The sequence below is a fragment of the Diplotaxodon limnothrissa genome, linkage group LG23, assembly GCF_057381915.1.
Source record: "Diplotaxodon limnothrissa isolate DT_005_m linkage group LG23, D_limnothrissa_male_GT1.1, whole genome shotgun sequence".
Lineage (NCBI taxonomy): Eukaryota > Metazoa > Chordata > Actinopteri > Cichliformes > Cichlidae > Diplotaxodon > Diplotaxodon limnothrissa.
The window spans coordinates 15,152,946-15,165,667 of record NC_140617.1 but is presented as its reverse complement, the minus strand read 5'-3'; the positions used below and the strand labels follow the sequence as shown (position 1 = coordinate 15,165,667).

At 39.9% G+C, this 12,722-nt stretch overlaps 2 protein-coding genes across 3 annotated transcripts; one reads left to right on the top strand and one right to left on the bottom strand.

The window, feature by feature from the left end:
• The first annotated feature begins 3,375 nt into the window (after positions 1-3,375).
• Positions 3,376-9,950, top strand: glmnb (glomulin, FKBP associated protein b). Of its 2 annotated transcripts, none has more exons than XM_085348292.1 (18): positions 3,376-3,417; positions 3,829-3,954; positions 4,814-4,924; positions 5,002-5,110; positions 5,843-6,092; positions 6,208-6,298; positions 6,396-6,562; positions 6,645-6,698; positions 6,786-6,816; positions 6,897-6,986; positions 7,919-7,960; positions 8,065-8,138; positions 8,412-8,496; positions 8,575-8,684; positions 9,291-9,354; positions 9,434-9,569; positions 9,675-9,769; positions 9,855-9,950. In XM_085348292.1, exons 1-18 carry the CDS (start codon positions 3,376-3,378, stop codon positions 9,948-9,950), a joined length of 1,773 nt encoding a protein of 590 aa, XP_085204418.1. The 2 variants fall into 2 exon arrangements, with proteins under 2 accessions (XP_085204418.1, XP_085204420.1); XM_085348294.1 differs by having other exon boundaries at positions 9,291-9,358; positions 9,438-9,569.
• A 169-nt stretch (positions 9,951-10,119) lies between these two features.
• Positions 10,120-12,032, bottom strand: lg23h1orf146 (linkage group 23 C1orf146 homolog). Its single transcript, XM_085348843.1, has 5 exons — positions 11,967-12,032; positions 11,645-11,738; positions 10,925-11,096; positions 10,365-10,443; positions 10,120-10,260 (listed from the first exon to the last, which is right to left on the bottom strand). The coding sequence occupies exons 1-5, from the start codon at positions 12,030-12,032 to the stop codon at positions 10,120-10,122; spliced, it is 552 nt and encodes a 183-aa protein (XP_085204969.1).
• Between the last annotated feature and the right edge of the window lie 690 nt (positions 12,033-12,722).

Sequence of the window (12,722 nt, the reverse complement as noted above, 5' to 3'; positions counted from 1 at the left end):
TTTTTTAAGCCTTTTTGTGATAAATTTGACGATTATGGCTACTCAAGATCTCACATAGTTGGAATATTCCATATGACTGATCAAAAAAAATGACTTAATAAACAGAAACATTATATTTCTGAAAATACACTCAGTACTTTACACATTTAGTGTAAGTGCATCAGTGCAGCATGGCATCAGCTTGTGGGACTGCTGAGGTGTCACTGAACCTCAGGTTGCTTTCGTAGCGGCCTTCAGCTCCTCTGTATTTTTTGAGCTGGGTGTTTCTCATCCTCCTCTTGACATTACCCCAAAGTTTAACCAGTAATAACACAGTCAGCAAACAACTTGATAATAGTTTTGGTTCTGTGAGCAGGTACTAATTCTTTATGGACAATAAAATCAGCATATCTATAAAGCTTCTCAGCATGGAGTAGATTTGATAAAATACAGAGGACCAACTATCACCAAGATCAGCAGATGACATGGCAACCAAAATCCTCACAAACTTCACACTGGACTTCAAACACCGCAGACTTCAGGACCTTGACTTCCAAATGAAGTGCAAAATTTGACTTTGCTCTGAAAAGAAGACTTTAGTCAACCGAGCAGCATTTGAGCTCTTTTTCTCCCTAGACCAGCTAATACATCTCTCAGAATAAGACCGTGGCAGCTCCTTTCCTAAAGACATCTGTGTTTGACGGCTCTTGATGCTCTGACACCAGCCTCAGTACCCTGACTGTGAGCCTCGAATTGACATTTGTTGACGATGCTCAGGAATCCCTGTTGCTTTGATAGTGATGCATGTTTATTACCATATTTACCTTCCAGCCAAATGTTAAGAATGTTAAGCCAAAATGTTTTTTCTTTGATTATTGCTTATTCAGACATTCGGAAGACATGCCAAGTCTCTTACCTGTGTTGCTATATTGTTAAAGTTGAACTTTAGCATGGGTCTAAAATTAAAAGATCTTTTTCACCTATGTGTGAATTTAACAATGAGGTGCTGAATCCACAGACTGATTCTGCCATCAGAGTTAAGCCCTCAAGACAAACAGTGCCCTCCTGAGTTGGAAAGGGATCACTGCTCTGACTGTCCTCCGATTTCTTGCGCTTTAAAACGAGAATCTGTTAATCAGAGACACGATGTTTTCACGACTGTGGAGCATCAACTGTTCAAACAAAACTGAAGAAATTTTAAACTAGGAATTACATACCAGTTAAAACAACTTATTCTGTGACATAATGGTTCTTTCGACTCAAATACTGTTAAGCTTATTTTAAATCTTAACTCTGCGTTTGTTTATCCTAAGCCTAGACCTTGTGTGCTTTAATATTTTGTGTACCCAGGAGCACTGCCAAAACAAAACCTCATCAGCCTGCAATTAATGACAGCAAAATCAGGGACAAAGACGGACTGAGCAGCAGTCTGTGTACTGTATTTGCTTTGTGGCTTTTGTCTAAGGCTTTCATCACAGCGCAATACACAGAGCAAACCTGGGCGGCAGATGTCGGCTAAATCCGACCGTTCAAACACGCTTCTACACCTATTCATCTAAAATCAGGACATGAGCTTCTCCTCTGCTGAAGCAGGAGCAGGAAGTCAGTGATTGTGCTTGTATTATATTATACACGCACGTAAATGCTGAGGGGGGAGAGGCGATCAAAGCCTTTGAGGCCTTTGTGTTTGCACAGAAGAGCAATATGTTGTCATCAAGCAATCATGGAAAGGCATTCGTAATCCCTGTGCATCTGTGTACAGCAGGCACTTCCTTTTAATTACATTGAGAAGTCTGCTGCAGCCAGCGTGTGTCACAGGATTTATTTTTTCTATAGATACTGCCACATCACAATGGGTCCTACACATTGTTCTCTCCTTAAATCTATTTGAAAAGAAGTATAGCTGATGTTTTAGTACACTACAAATCATATGTATATGATCTCATTCCAATATAATTTACACTATAAACAATACCTGCAATGCATATAAAATGAACTTTGTTACTACTTTGACAAGGTCTGGAAAAAACAAACAACTTGTCACCCTCAGCTGAGAGGAAATGGGTTAGGAGGTTAGGTTACTGAGGAACAACTCAGGAAACACCAAGGCTCAAGCCTGCCATGAACTAAAAACTGCTCACACTGTCCACACTGAAGCAGGTCTTACATTGCCATGGACTAAGAGGGGGCTGACCAAGAAAAAAGCCCCTGCTCCAAAACAGACTCCTTCAGGCTCAACTGAAATTTGACAAACCATACGCCCTTTGAAGAAAGGTTTTCAGGTCAGGAGTAAAGCCGAGGCTTTCAAACCTGAAAACACTGCACCAAAGGTCAAGCATAAGTGGTGGTAGCATCACGGTCTGATGCTGTTATGCTGTTATTCTGCTGGTGTTATTGGTACACTGCACAAAGTGGATGGAAAAATGAACCAGGAGGACTACCCCTAAATTCTTCAATGTTACCTCAAAGCAGCAGCTAGACAGCTGAAACGTGTCGGTTCCAACAGGACAATGATCCCAAACAGACATTAAAACTTGTTTTGGAATAAATCAAGCTAACATTAAGTTTCTGGAACAGCTTTCCCAAAGCCTCGACTTCAACCCTACTGAAAATTTTTGGAACAAGGGGAATTTAATTAAATATTAGTGGAGGTGTATGTATGTATTTGGTACATTGTGTATACTTTTAACCCTGGGGATAAGAAAAAATCCCAAATAAATTTAAACGTACGTGTACTAAACTAGGTGTACTTCACAAGGCGAAGAAAAAAAACCCCCAAACTACAATGAAGGTTACTAAATTTGTGCTAATACACAAATTATATTTCCCTCTATGCAAATGACCTCATTTTAAGGTAGCAGAACTTTAAAATATAATCTACTAAAAATGTATTTTCACAAACTACACTGCTAGCATGCATATTAATTTCTATTTTAGTTGCAGACTATGCTAAAGTGGCATATCCCCACCTACACTGCAGGAAATTAGGTAAATATCTCAGTGGTAGGGCAGGTGTAAATAGATCATGAGCACAAGTTTTGACACCGAAGTTTCAGTTTTGTCATATTTAAATTCCTATTTTGGACTCTTTCTAAGCAGTGACAACCTCTGTACAGTTTTTATGTGACTGGATCCTTCCAGACATGTCTGCACTTTCTGTGACCACACTGAACTGCTCTGGTTTAATCCTATTACGGTACATGTCAAGCACAAAGAGACCTAAGAGGTTTATGTTTCGCTTCCTTACAGAGTGAATCTCTCCCTCTTTCTCTGTCTCTCTTTCAAGACACCAGGAGAGCTATATATTTGATCATTTTGATTCTGTGCTGTTGCATCATCTGTCAAAATAAAGGCCAACTGATAATAAGATTGTCTGTGAGGGCTGAAGAGAAACTGATGATGAATGAAGATCAGGTGAAAGAGATAATCCAGAGATGGGTAAGTCAACAATATTGCGCCATGGCAACACATTTTAGCTGAGGCTATCGTACTCAGGATCTCCTCTCCTGATGTTGCAATGAAGTATGACCTTCAAGTGTGGGGAAAAATAGCATAACGGCTGACAGATTAGCTGCTAGCATTAGAGTATAGAAGAACTGGTGCGTTGGGTGACGCTGCCTTCATTATATCTCGTTTGATCCTCCTCACTCAGTAACATTACAAGAGGAAGTCCATGTTAAATAAATATATTTGTTTCTTAGGGTTTATGCAGGATATCCTGACATCTACTCACACTATACTAGCACTATCTACTGCTTCTGAGAGGAAACTCATGACTAAGCTCAATGGTGTTTATCAGCAATAGTAAAAGAAAACATTATGACGTAATATACTGTGTCCTGTATTTAGAGAAATACTCAAGAAGACGATCTGAAGCCTGAGGACTACCAGCAGTTCAAGACTTTGGGATGTGCCAGTCTCAGTGAGGGTGAAAGTCAACAGCTCTTAAAATTCATACAAGATGAGAAAAACCAGGTATTCCTCGTCGTTGCCAACACAGCAGATCAGGGCAGCTGTTTCCTCCGTAGCAGTTACACCTCACAGATATGAAGTGACAGCAGATTGGCAGCGTTAATCTGCCATACAGCTCTAAAAGCACGGCTACACTGCAGGATCGTACCTACTGAAGCGAGCAGCCTCTTGCCTGCTACACAACTATGCTAAACATTAACATGCAGCTACCACTCTGTGCCTCCTAGCCTCTTGACCTGGAGGTGTGCTGGGAAAACAAGCAGATATTCAGTCAGATTTCTCGCTCCACTGATAACCCTCTTCAATACAGCGCTTCTCTAAGTGCCCTTGGTTGTCCCATCTCTCCACGCTCAGTGCAGTTATTTGTAGCCTACATTTAAAGCATGTGTCATCTCTCACTCCTTCCTCTTTCTGAGCTAAAACAATCTCAAGGGCTGCAAATGATTGATTATAAAATGAGAAATCCCTGGATTTTGACTTTCAAAACCATTGCCGAAAAAGAAGCCGCGCAGAGAAGAACAAATAGGTGAACTGACAGTCATGGGATTGCAGCTCTGCAACAAATGATTTTAATAAGAATCTTTTTCCACAGATTATCTATATAGTCTAATGCCTTTTTAAAATTATTTTCAGAAGGTGAAACCTGCACCTTCTTCCACTCCTTTTTCGTGTGTGTGTGTGATCTGGTAGATCACACTTTAACCAGCAGTTGTGAAGATGAAACTGCACTTCTTTTGCATGCATCAGTTTATGCAGCGATGCATGCAAATGGAAAGGAAGGGACTATCAAATTCATATGCCGACAGGGTCGCTTTTAAGGTTCCCGGTGACGTGTACTGATTGCCTATTGTTGCACTTGCAGGTTATTGTGAAATCTATGGGCTGTGTTATACTGGCACCTCTTCTAAACGAAGTTGTAAAAAAAGCTAAGGGTCTGGATCAATACCAAGCTGCCATCACACATCTGACCAGGGTAGGTGCAAGCAGTTCTTCTACATAGTGAAACATGCTCCCCGTGCATCACCTGAAACGTTGCATCTGTTCGTTAAGACTTGCAGGCCAAATGAACTCCTGGATTGCATGCTTGAAATAATTGAAGGCATTGATCCAGGTGCCATTTCCGAGACAATCCTAGCCCTTCTTCCGCATCTTCAATCAGGTAACACAACTAATCATGCAACAGTACTACTACTAAATCAACACAACAGTCTCGGCCATAAATTCTACCTCTACCATAGAAATAAACACAGCTTTTAGGAATAGCTGCAGATTCAGCCTGATTCACCATCATCCACTACAACGGCAATATTAAACTACAATTACAACTTTTTTTGACAACATTTTTAGATTTGCAATAGTAAAAATGAATTTATGGTAGAATTGCTTTTATCGCATTAAACTGCACAGCCATAACCAATAATCAAATGATCCCCGTTAGGCCTGGTAACATTATCAATCGAACAGCTCGGTGGACGCGCTCAGGTCAGTGGAGTCGCTTGCTAGTTTATTAGGTGAGTGGGGAGAGTTGTTATTGCTGTTGTCTAAGCTGACATAAATGCAGTGGATAAAATAAGAAAAATTTAACACGATCCAAAAACACCTCAAACTAATCGGCCAAAATAACAATACGTTTGAATCGACAGTTTCAGCACTTTTGACAAACATTGAACACCTTTACCGTCATAGCACCTTTTTTTTTTTGCAGGGTTCTTGTATTAGACAACATGTAGATCATGTGCATCACATGTAGCCTGGTTTACTGAGTGCGGTTACTGCTTCTCCATGCATTGGTGGGTTATGGTGAACAAGTAAATGCTGCTTTTTCTTTTTCTTTAAAGGGCTCCCCCTGCTGTACGCTTACTGTAAACTAACAAACTGTGTTTTTAAACAGTACTTCTCCGACTGGATGAGGGGAAGGCAGCCGGTGTGGGCTCGACTCTGTCGGCCCTGCAGAAGCAGCTGTCCCGGCTGCCTGTGCCTTACACGGAGCAGCAGGAGGAGGCTGATGAGTACGGCCTGTGCCGCTGCAGCGCTGCCTTGACTGTGTTCACAGAACCTTTTGTGGAGGAGGTGAAAAGGACAGACGGAAATTGTGCTGCTACAGCTGAAGATGAGGAGCTAAAGATTGAGCTTCTGAAGTTGTATGTTTCTCTCTGCAACTCTGTTTATTTGTAGTTATTATTATTAATGATATTAAATACAAATGGCAAAGCAAAATGACTTCGAATTGAATAACTGATTGCATTCTCTGTTTAGCTGCATGAGGAGTTTGAGAGAGCCTTTGCTTGAGGCTGAACTGAAGCACGACAGAAGATCACCATTGTGGCTCTTTGCAGTAGAGATAATGGTACGGGCAAAGTCACTTCACTTTACTTCTATTTTTTTTTATTTAGAACACAACATGTTTTAGTTGTTTAGTCCCAAGTCACATGTGTGCATTGCAGGTCACACTTTCTGCAATCAAAGAGCCTCTTCCGGAGCTCTTATTCTTCAGCTCACTGAGGAAAAACATCCTGATGGACAATAATCAGTTCAAGGAGGCGAGAGCATGTCTGGCTTATCTGCTGTTTGTTCAGCTCATTACCATTGACAACTTTCCAGCAGTGTTTAGGTAACGTGAGCAGCCACATTTTACTTACTTAAATTTACTTTCACTAAAAACTATTAATGTTGAACTTTTCCTGCCTTTCTAGCCATGTGTTTATTCTCCAGTGCAACATGGAATACATCAGTCAGCTGCTCAGCAGGTATGCTGTTAACACAACATTAAGTGAACATGTTTTCTGTTTTAGAACAAACTTACAATCAGAGTCATATCTGTGTTTCTCTGACAGCAAAAAAGAATCACATTTGCTCAAAGGATTGGTAAGAGCCCATCAGTATGAAAAACATCTGAAAGCAGAAGACTGAGTTCATTTTAATTGCCCATAATTATCTATTATTAGGCGCTGTTCACAAAAAGCTTGGAGCGTGTGCAGGACAACAGCCTCCCAGTGAGTCTGCTGGATCTGAAGAGCTTCTACAGTGTGACACAGGTAAGACAAGCAGCCGTGCCAGACTCATTTCTATTTCTCAGGCTGCATACACACACAGGCCGGAGCAGCAGAATTACAGAAAAACCTGAGATGTCTTAAGTCTGTTTGCATATTCACTGAGATCACTGTCAGTGCATGCATGTCACTCTGTGACCTTCACCTTTAAGGTCAAGGTCACTGAGATTCAAAACCTGTCCGAGATTTTTCGTGGTTGCTTCTATGGTATGAATTTAAAAATCCTAAGTTGGCTCATTCTCGAGCTATTATTTACAAGATTTTTAGAAACTTGACCTTTCCTTGAGTTCAAGGTCACTGAAAATCAAACTCATCTGATACTTTTAGTAGAAGCAATTTCCAAGCAAGAAAATTTCAAAATCCTCATTCTCGAGGCCAAGCTGCTTTAGGTAAAGAACTGACAGTGAACTGTCAATCTGCAGCCTACCTCAGTTTCACAGGGTTTTATGTTTCATTGTTTAGCTGTCACACATAAACCATTTGTTGTTCGCACTCACTGCTCTCAGTGCTTTTATCCTCAGCAGGCAGCTGTTTTCAGTGAAAGGCGCTTAAGAAATCAAAACAAGCTAGTCAAGTAACTTAAGCAACCCAATTGGCAAAAACAAAGGGAGCTCCAAATGAAGCTGAAGAATGCTTGCTTGCACTGCAGGATGGATCCGTGTCTTTAACGTGATACAGCTCTCTGCTCCCCTCTAGTGGCCTAAAAATGTTATTCAAAACTACAAAATAAGCATCAGTTAGTAAGCTGTTTTTTGTTTTTTTTAACGTGATGAGACTTTGAGACTCAGCCTGTGAAGTGGCTGTAAACTATAATATTATAGTTGTAACATTTACTGCGATTCACAGCTGTAGCTGACTTAAATGACTCAACCATAACACCGAAAGCTCAGTGAGCTGTTTTGTGCTTAAATTCTCAGAACCTGCGGCGAGTTCTTACCGACTGTCCAATACAGCACTTGGTGAGTGCTTCATTAGTGGTCAATATGGGGAAAATGTTTGACTTTTGCTACACTATAAAAGGCATACATCTGTTCGCTCTTCCGTCTGATCATTGCTCCCCCAGAGAGAATCGGGCCTGCAGGTTTTCCAGGTATTCATCAATAAATTAGATGCAGAAGCAAAGCACAAATTCTTCAGGTGAGAAAAACAGTTTCAATTGCAGTTGCAATTTCTTTCCAGGTGTGAAATTAACGCCCATTATACAGCTATATATAGACTACTTTAACACTTTATTAAAAACAAATGGCCCACAGCATATTCTTAACTTGTCCCTCTATTAATTTACTGCTGCTTCTCTCCATCTAGCGTTTCCAGTTACACTCCAGCTGACAAATGTTTACAGTATTCTCTTAGTCTTCTAACACTTTAACGTAACGCTTGCTGTTTTTGTTTTTTTTGCTGTTGTTGTAGGTGCATGTTAAAAACCAGCAATCACGCAGGAATAGAAAGTTATATAATCAAGAACATCAGGAATCAATTTGAACTTTCTATGAAGGTGAGAAAAACACGAGAGTCACGCCATAGCCTGCATTTTTTTTCTCTACACGTTAAATGTACTACAACTCTTTTACAGTGGGGTAACGCCAATGAGTGGTTCTTGGGAACGGAGTTTATTTCACTGATGACACTGGTGCTGTGCTTGCCACAAGGTGCTCAGACAGATTTGCTCAGCAGTATGGACAAGTGAGTAACGAGAAAAGTTTGAAGCATTATTACAGCAGACTGGAGGAGGTGGAACCTGGTTACCTGAAGCACAAAGTCAGTGGAGTGAGACGTAATTATAATTCTTGATTATGGCAAAATCGTAAACATGGATACTTTGGCATGTGCTGAGAGCATAATAGTAGCTTTATTATACTTTAAAAAGAAAAAACTTTTTTTAATGAAGCAAATTCCATTTAACTGTCATTATAATTACAACCTAGACTTTGGGACACCTGGAAATTGAAATAATTACCCTTAAGTACCCCGCCTCTCGCTCTATGACAGCTGGGATAGGCTCCAGCGCCCCCCGCGACCCTGAAAAGGATAAGCGGAAGCGAATGGATGGATGGAATATAGGCTCAAAGGCATCCTTAGAATATTTTGACCTTTGAAAGAAATACAGAAAACCGTATCTGCTACCAAAATACATGGAGTTAATGGAACTAAATTAAAGCAATTTTCAACTTCAGATCTAATCAAGTTAAAAACTATCCTGCAGAGATTCAAAGACAAAAGTCTGTCATTGTGTGAACTGGGAAGCTTCATCCAGATTGAGCCATTAAGTAGCACTCTTTGTTTATCCAGGGTAATGGAGAGCCTAAATCTGCTACGCTATGTTCTTATCAGAGACGAAGAGCTGAGAACCAATGTAAGTAAGTCTAATACAAAGCTTTCAGTTAATGCCTGGTTAGGGCAGGACGCTGATCATCTGTTCTGCCTTCCTTTAGGAAGATGTGTGGGAAGAGTTGTGCAGGATCAAAGAGGAATACCTAAAAATGCTGCGTGTATGTATCAGCATATCAAGAGCGTATTATTCCTCTGAACTGAAAGCACTGAGGGAGGACCAAAAGCTAAAAGCAAAAGGTAGGAATTAGCTACTAATCTGTGTGACAAAATTCCAGTGAAATAAGCTTTACACGAATAGTTTAAGAGTCTATTTTTATACTGTCAACACTTCCTATTGCCCAGAAGCCAGAGATGCTGCTCGACCCACTAAATTAGTCAAAAGCATCACAGTAAGGAAGGAGAAAGTGTCCAACATGTCCCCGGAGGTCCAGCATCAGGTCAGGAAAACTCTTCTAATTTAATAATTTTCATTTATGTTTTGGACTCTACGACTAGCAAGCTGACTTTTGTCATGTTTCTCAGGTGCTGCAGAGTGCTTTGGTGACATTTGACCTCATGGAGAGTCTTATAGTCCGAATCGAAGAGATCACAGAGGAAAAGCAGAACAAACTAAACTGAGGCTCTGAATTCAGACCCTTCAATATTTTTCTAAATATATCTTTATTTGGTTTGCTTTGTTTGACTGAATAAAGTGTGTGCTTATATACAAGAATGTATACAAGATGATACTATATACTGAAATGTCTGCTTTTCTATGTTCAGCACATTGGGCTCCTGCTGGTTAGCATTAAATAAAACATGTCGAATCACCTGCCTGGTTTTGCAGCATGTCTCTTAACATTTCCCACACAGGACTGCTTTCAATGATGTGAGCCCGAGCCAGAGAAATCCGGTCCCGGATGCTGTCTACATGGGGTTTACTGGTGGCCTGCAGGAAGGTGTGGCTTAATTTAATTCAAGGTTTCACAAGGACACATCAGTTTATCTCATTTATATTTAAAATATACCAAATAGCTGCGCCTCCATTGTTACCTTGGCAATTGTTAACATCCCTTTAACAATTTCATCAGTGTTTTGCACAGGCAGGATCCTGAGATTGCTGCCAAAGAATCTGCAAGAGATAAAGACGTCCTTAGTACAATATAGTTATTCTGTTTTCAATATAGAACCTTTAAAAACAAAATCCACAAATTCTTTGACAGACAAGAAAAAAAGCAAAGTTAGGGGAGATAAAATACAAAAAAGATACCAATAGCAATAATGACAATTAAAAAAACAATTACTCTGAAAATACTTACAGAGTCATAAATATCTATGGTTGATTTTTCAGAGGCTATTTATTCTCCTGTAGCCTGCTTATTGGTTTGAATATGTAGATAGCCATATAATCAACATAGAAGTTACTGTAGGTGGACAAATTTCAGGTTGGCAATCAATAGACAAACTAAATAATAAAGAACCCGGGGCTGACCCATGAGGTACTCCGACATCATCATTATTATATCCTCAAGCTGCTGTCACAAAGCCTTGTAACCAGAGCGTTAGAATCAGTTAAGTAAAGCAAAAATGACACAACATGACTATTAATCTACCGGTTTTGAATCACAGTCAGCGTTTCCAGCTCCTTTTTTCCTTTAAATGGTGAACGAAGGAGTAAAAAGCAGTTGCGGTGGACTTGCACAAATTTCTTTATCCTCTCAAAGACTCCCGATTCTTCAGAGGGCTCTGGGAGGTCTTGCGGGTCAACCATCAGGAATGCAGTACCTGCAATAAATAAAAAACAACAACAACAAAAAAAACCTCACACACACATATATATATCTGTAAGTATGGGCTTTAATTCTGCCACAATCAGGGATCAGACCAAACGAGTTACACTCACACCCTCTCCTCTGGTGCTAAATTAATGTATATGTAGGAGTACTTTTTACTTAATCACTTGAAACATATTTTGATGCTAAAACATTCCCACTAGGCTACTTAAATAGGATTATGACTTAAGTAAAGAGTCTAAATCAGGGGTGTTAAACATAAGGCCCAGGGGCTTTAGGACAGCTTTAGAAAATGTGAAAGAGTGCAAAGATTTAGAACTTTTGACTGCATTTTCATAAGTTTTAGAGCTTTCCCAGTTGATATAAACCCCGACCCCCCACTACCATCACACTAAACCAAAGTATGAGGTCATTTACTGTGAACAATGAAAACTTTACACTACATTATTAAAATCCACTGAGTGTCTTATAGAAAACAGAATAATGTCTTATAGTGGGTTATAAAATACACGGCAGGTGTACTGGGGGACTCGGGTTTACCCGATAGAGGAAAAATGAAGGCTCCGGGATGAACACTGTCTGAAAACCTGATGCGGTGCTGCTGAGCGTTTAGCATCCTAATGATTTCGTGGCTCTGTGGAAACAAAATGAAGATAAGTTAACTGCTAGCCTCGTTAGCTGGTACAGTTCTTTATTCAAAGTCAGAGGTGGGCAAATAACTAATATTTCACGTATTTTGTCGGTGCTAGTGCCTTGGCTTCATGGCTAAAGCTCTTTATGTTAACTTATTTTTTTATAACTGCCACCAGAAACCGACCGAGCAAAACATTTTGACGGTTCAGGTTAAACTTTCTAACATTACCTGAAGCGATGTGCTGACAATAATCGTTGTTTTCCACTGAGGAGTCCCTTCTCCGCATGTCGCCATTGCCTGCTAGTTATTAACAAGTGAACGACACGGTTCCGATGACGACACTCTCAACCCGGTTTTTGGTCCAAAGCTGTTCCTGCAGCGGATTCAGCCGTCTGTTGTGTCATGCCACCAGGACGCCACCAGGGGGCGCTGCGGTAAAACGTAACGTCCTGTTCATCGATAAAAGCGTTTGTTTTGTTTAATTTCCCTTTCTCCTTTAAATGGGGCATGAAATAAAAAGTTCCTGTAATTATCTGCCATTCCAAATACCAGCTTTTTTAAAGCTGAAGTTAAAAAGTGTTAAGTTTAAATATGGACCAATTTGTAGACTTCAAAACTTAAAATATTAAAATTAGACAAATGCTGGTCGTATTTTGCTGTCATGCAATTAAAAATAAAGTTTGGCACGTGCAAGTGCTAATGCATATTTATATTTCTAGCCGTAGTCTGAAAAAAAATGCACAAAGTAGTCAACTTGACCCAAAGTTATTAATCACACTGCTCATTTCTTTCAGAAACACAAACTTTTATTTTCAGTATGACACTAAATGCAAGCCATGAGGCTAATTTTATTCTTCTTTAAGAAATTCAGTTCTTATTATAATTAGAAGACTGTCAACAAAGGATTTTTCTGAAAAGGAAATATAGTTCTGACCCTTATTCTTTTCTAGAGCTTCTGAAGCAACACCAATGAAACAGTCAAAC

What these genes read in the sequence shown, in the direction of transcription:
- glmnb (XM_085348292.1), top strand. Translation starts at nt 3,376, where the DNA reads ATGATGAATGAAGATCAGGTGAAAGAGATAATCCAGAGATGG. An exon ending in AACTTTCCAGCAGTGTTTAG is followed by an intron (nt 6,563 to 6,644) that starts GTAACGTGAGCA and finishes CTGCCTTTCTAG; the next exon opens with CCATGTGTTTATTCTCCAGT. An exon ending in GCAAAGCACAAATTCTTCAG is followed by an intron (nt 8,139 to 8,411) that starts GTGAGAAAAACA and finishes CTGTTGTTGTAG; the next exon opens with GTGCATGTTAAAAACCAGCA.
- lg23h1orf146 (XM_085348843.1), bottom strand. Translation starts at nt 12,032, where the DNA reads ATGGCGACATGCGGAGAAGGGACTCCTCAGTGGAAAACAACGATTATT. An exon ending in TTGTCAGCACATCGCTTCAG is followed by an intron (nt 11,739 to 11,966) that starts GTAATGTTAGAA and finishes TTGTTTCCACAG; the next exon opens with AGCCACGAAATCATTAGGAT. An exon ending in CTTCATTTTTCCTCTATCGG is followed by an intron (nt 11,097 to 11,644) that starts GTAAACCCGAGT and finishes TATTTATTGCAG; the next exon opens with GTACTGCATTCCTGATGGTT.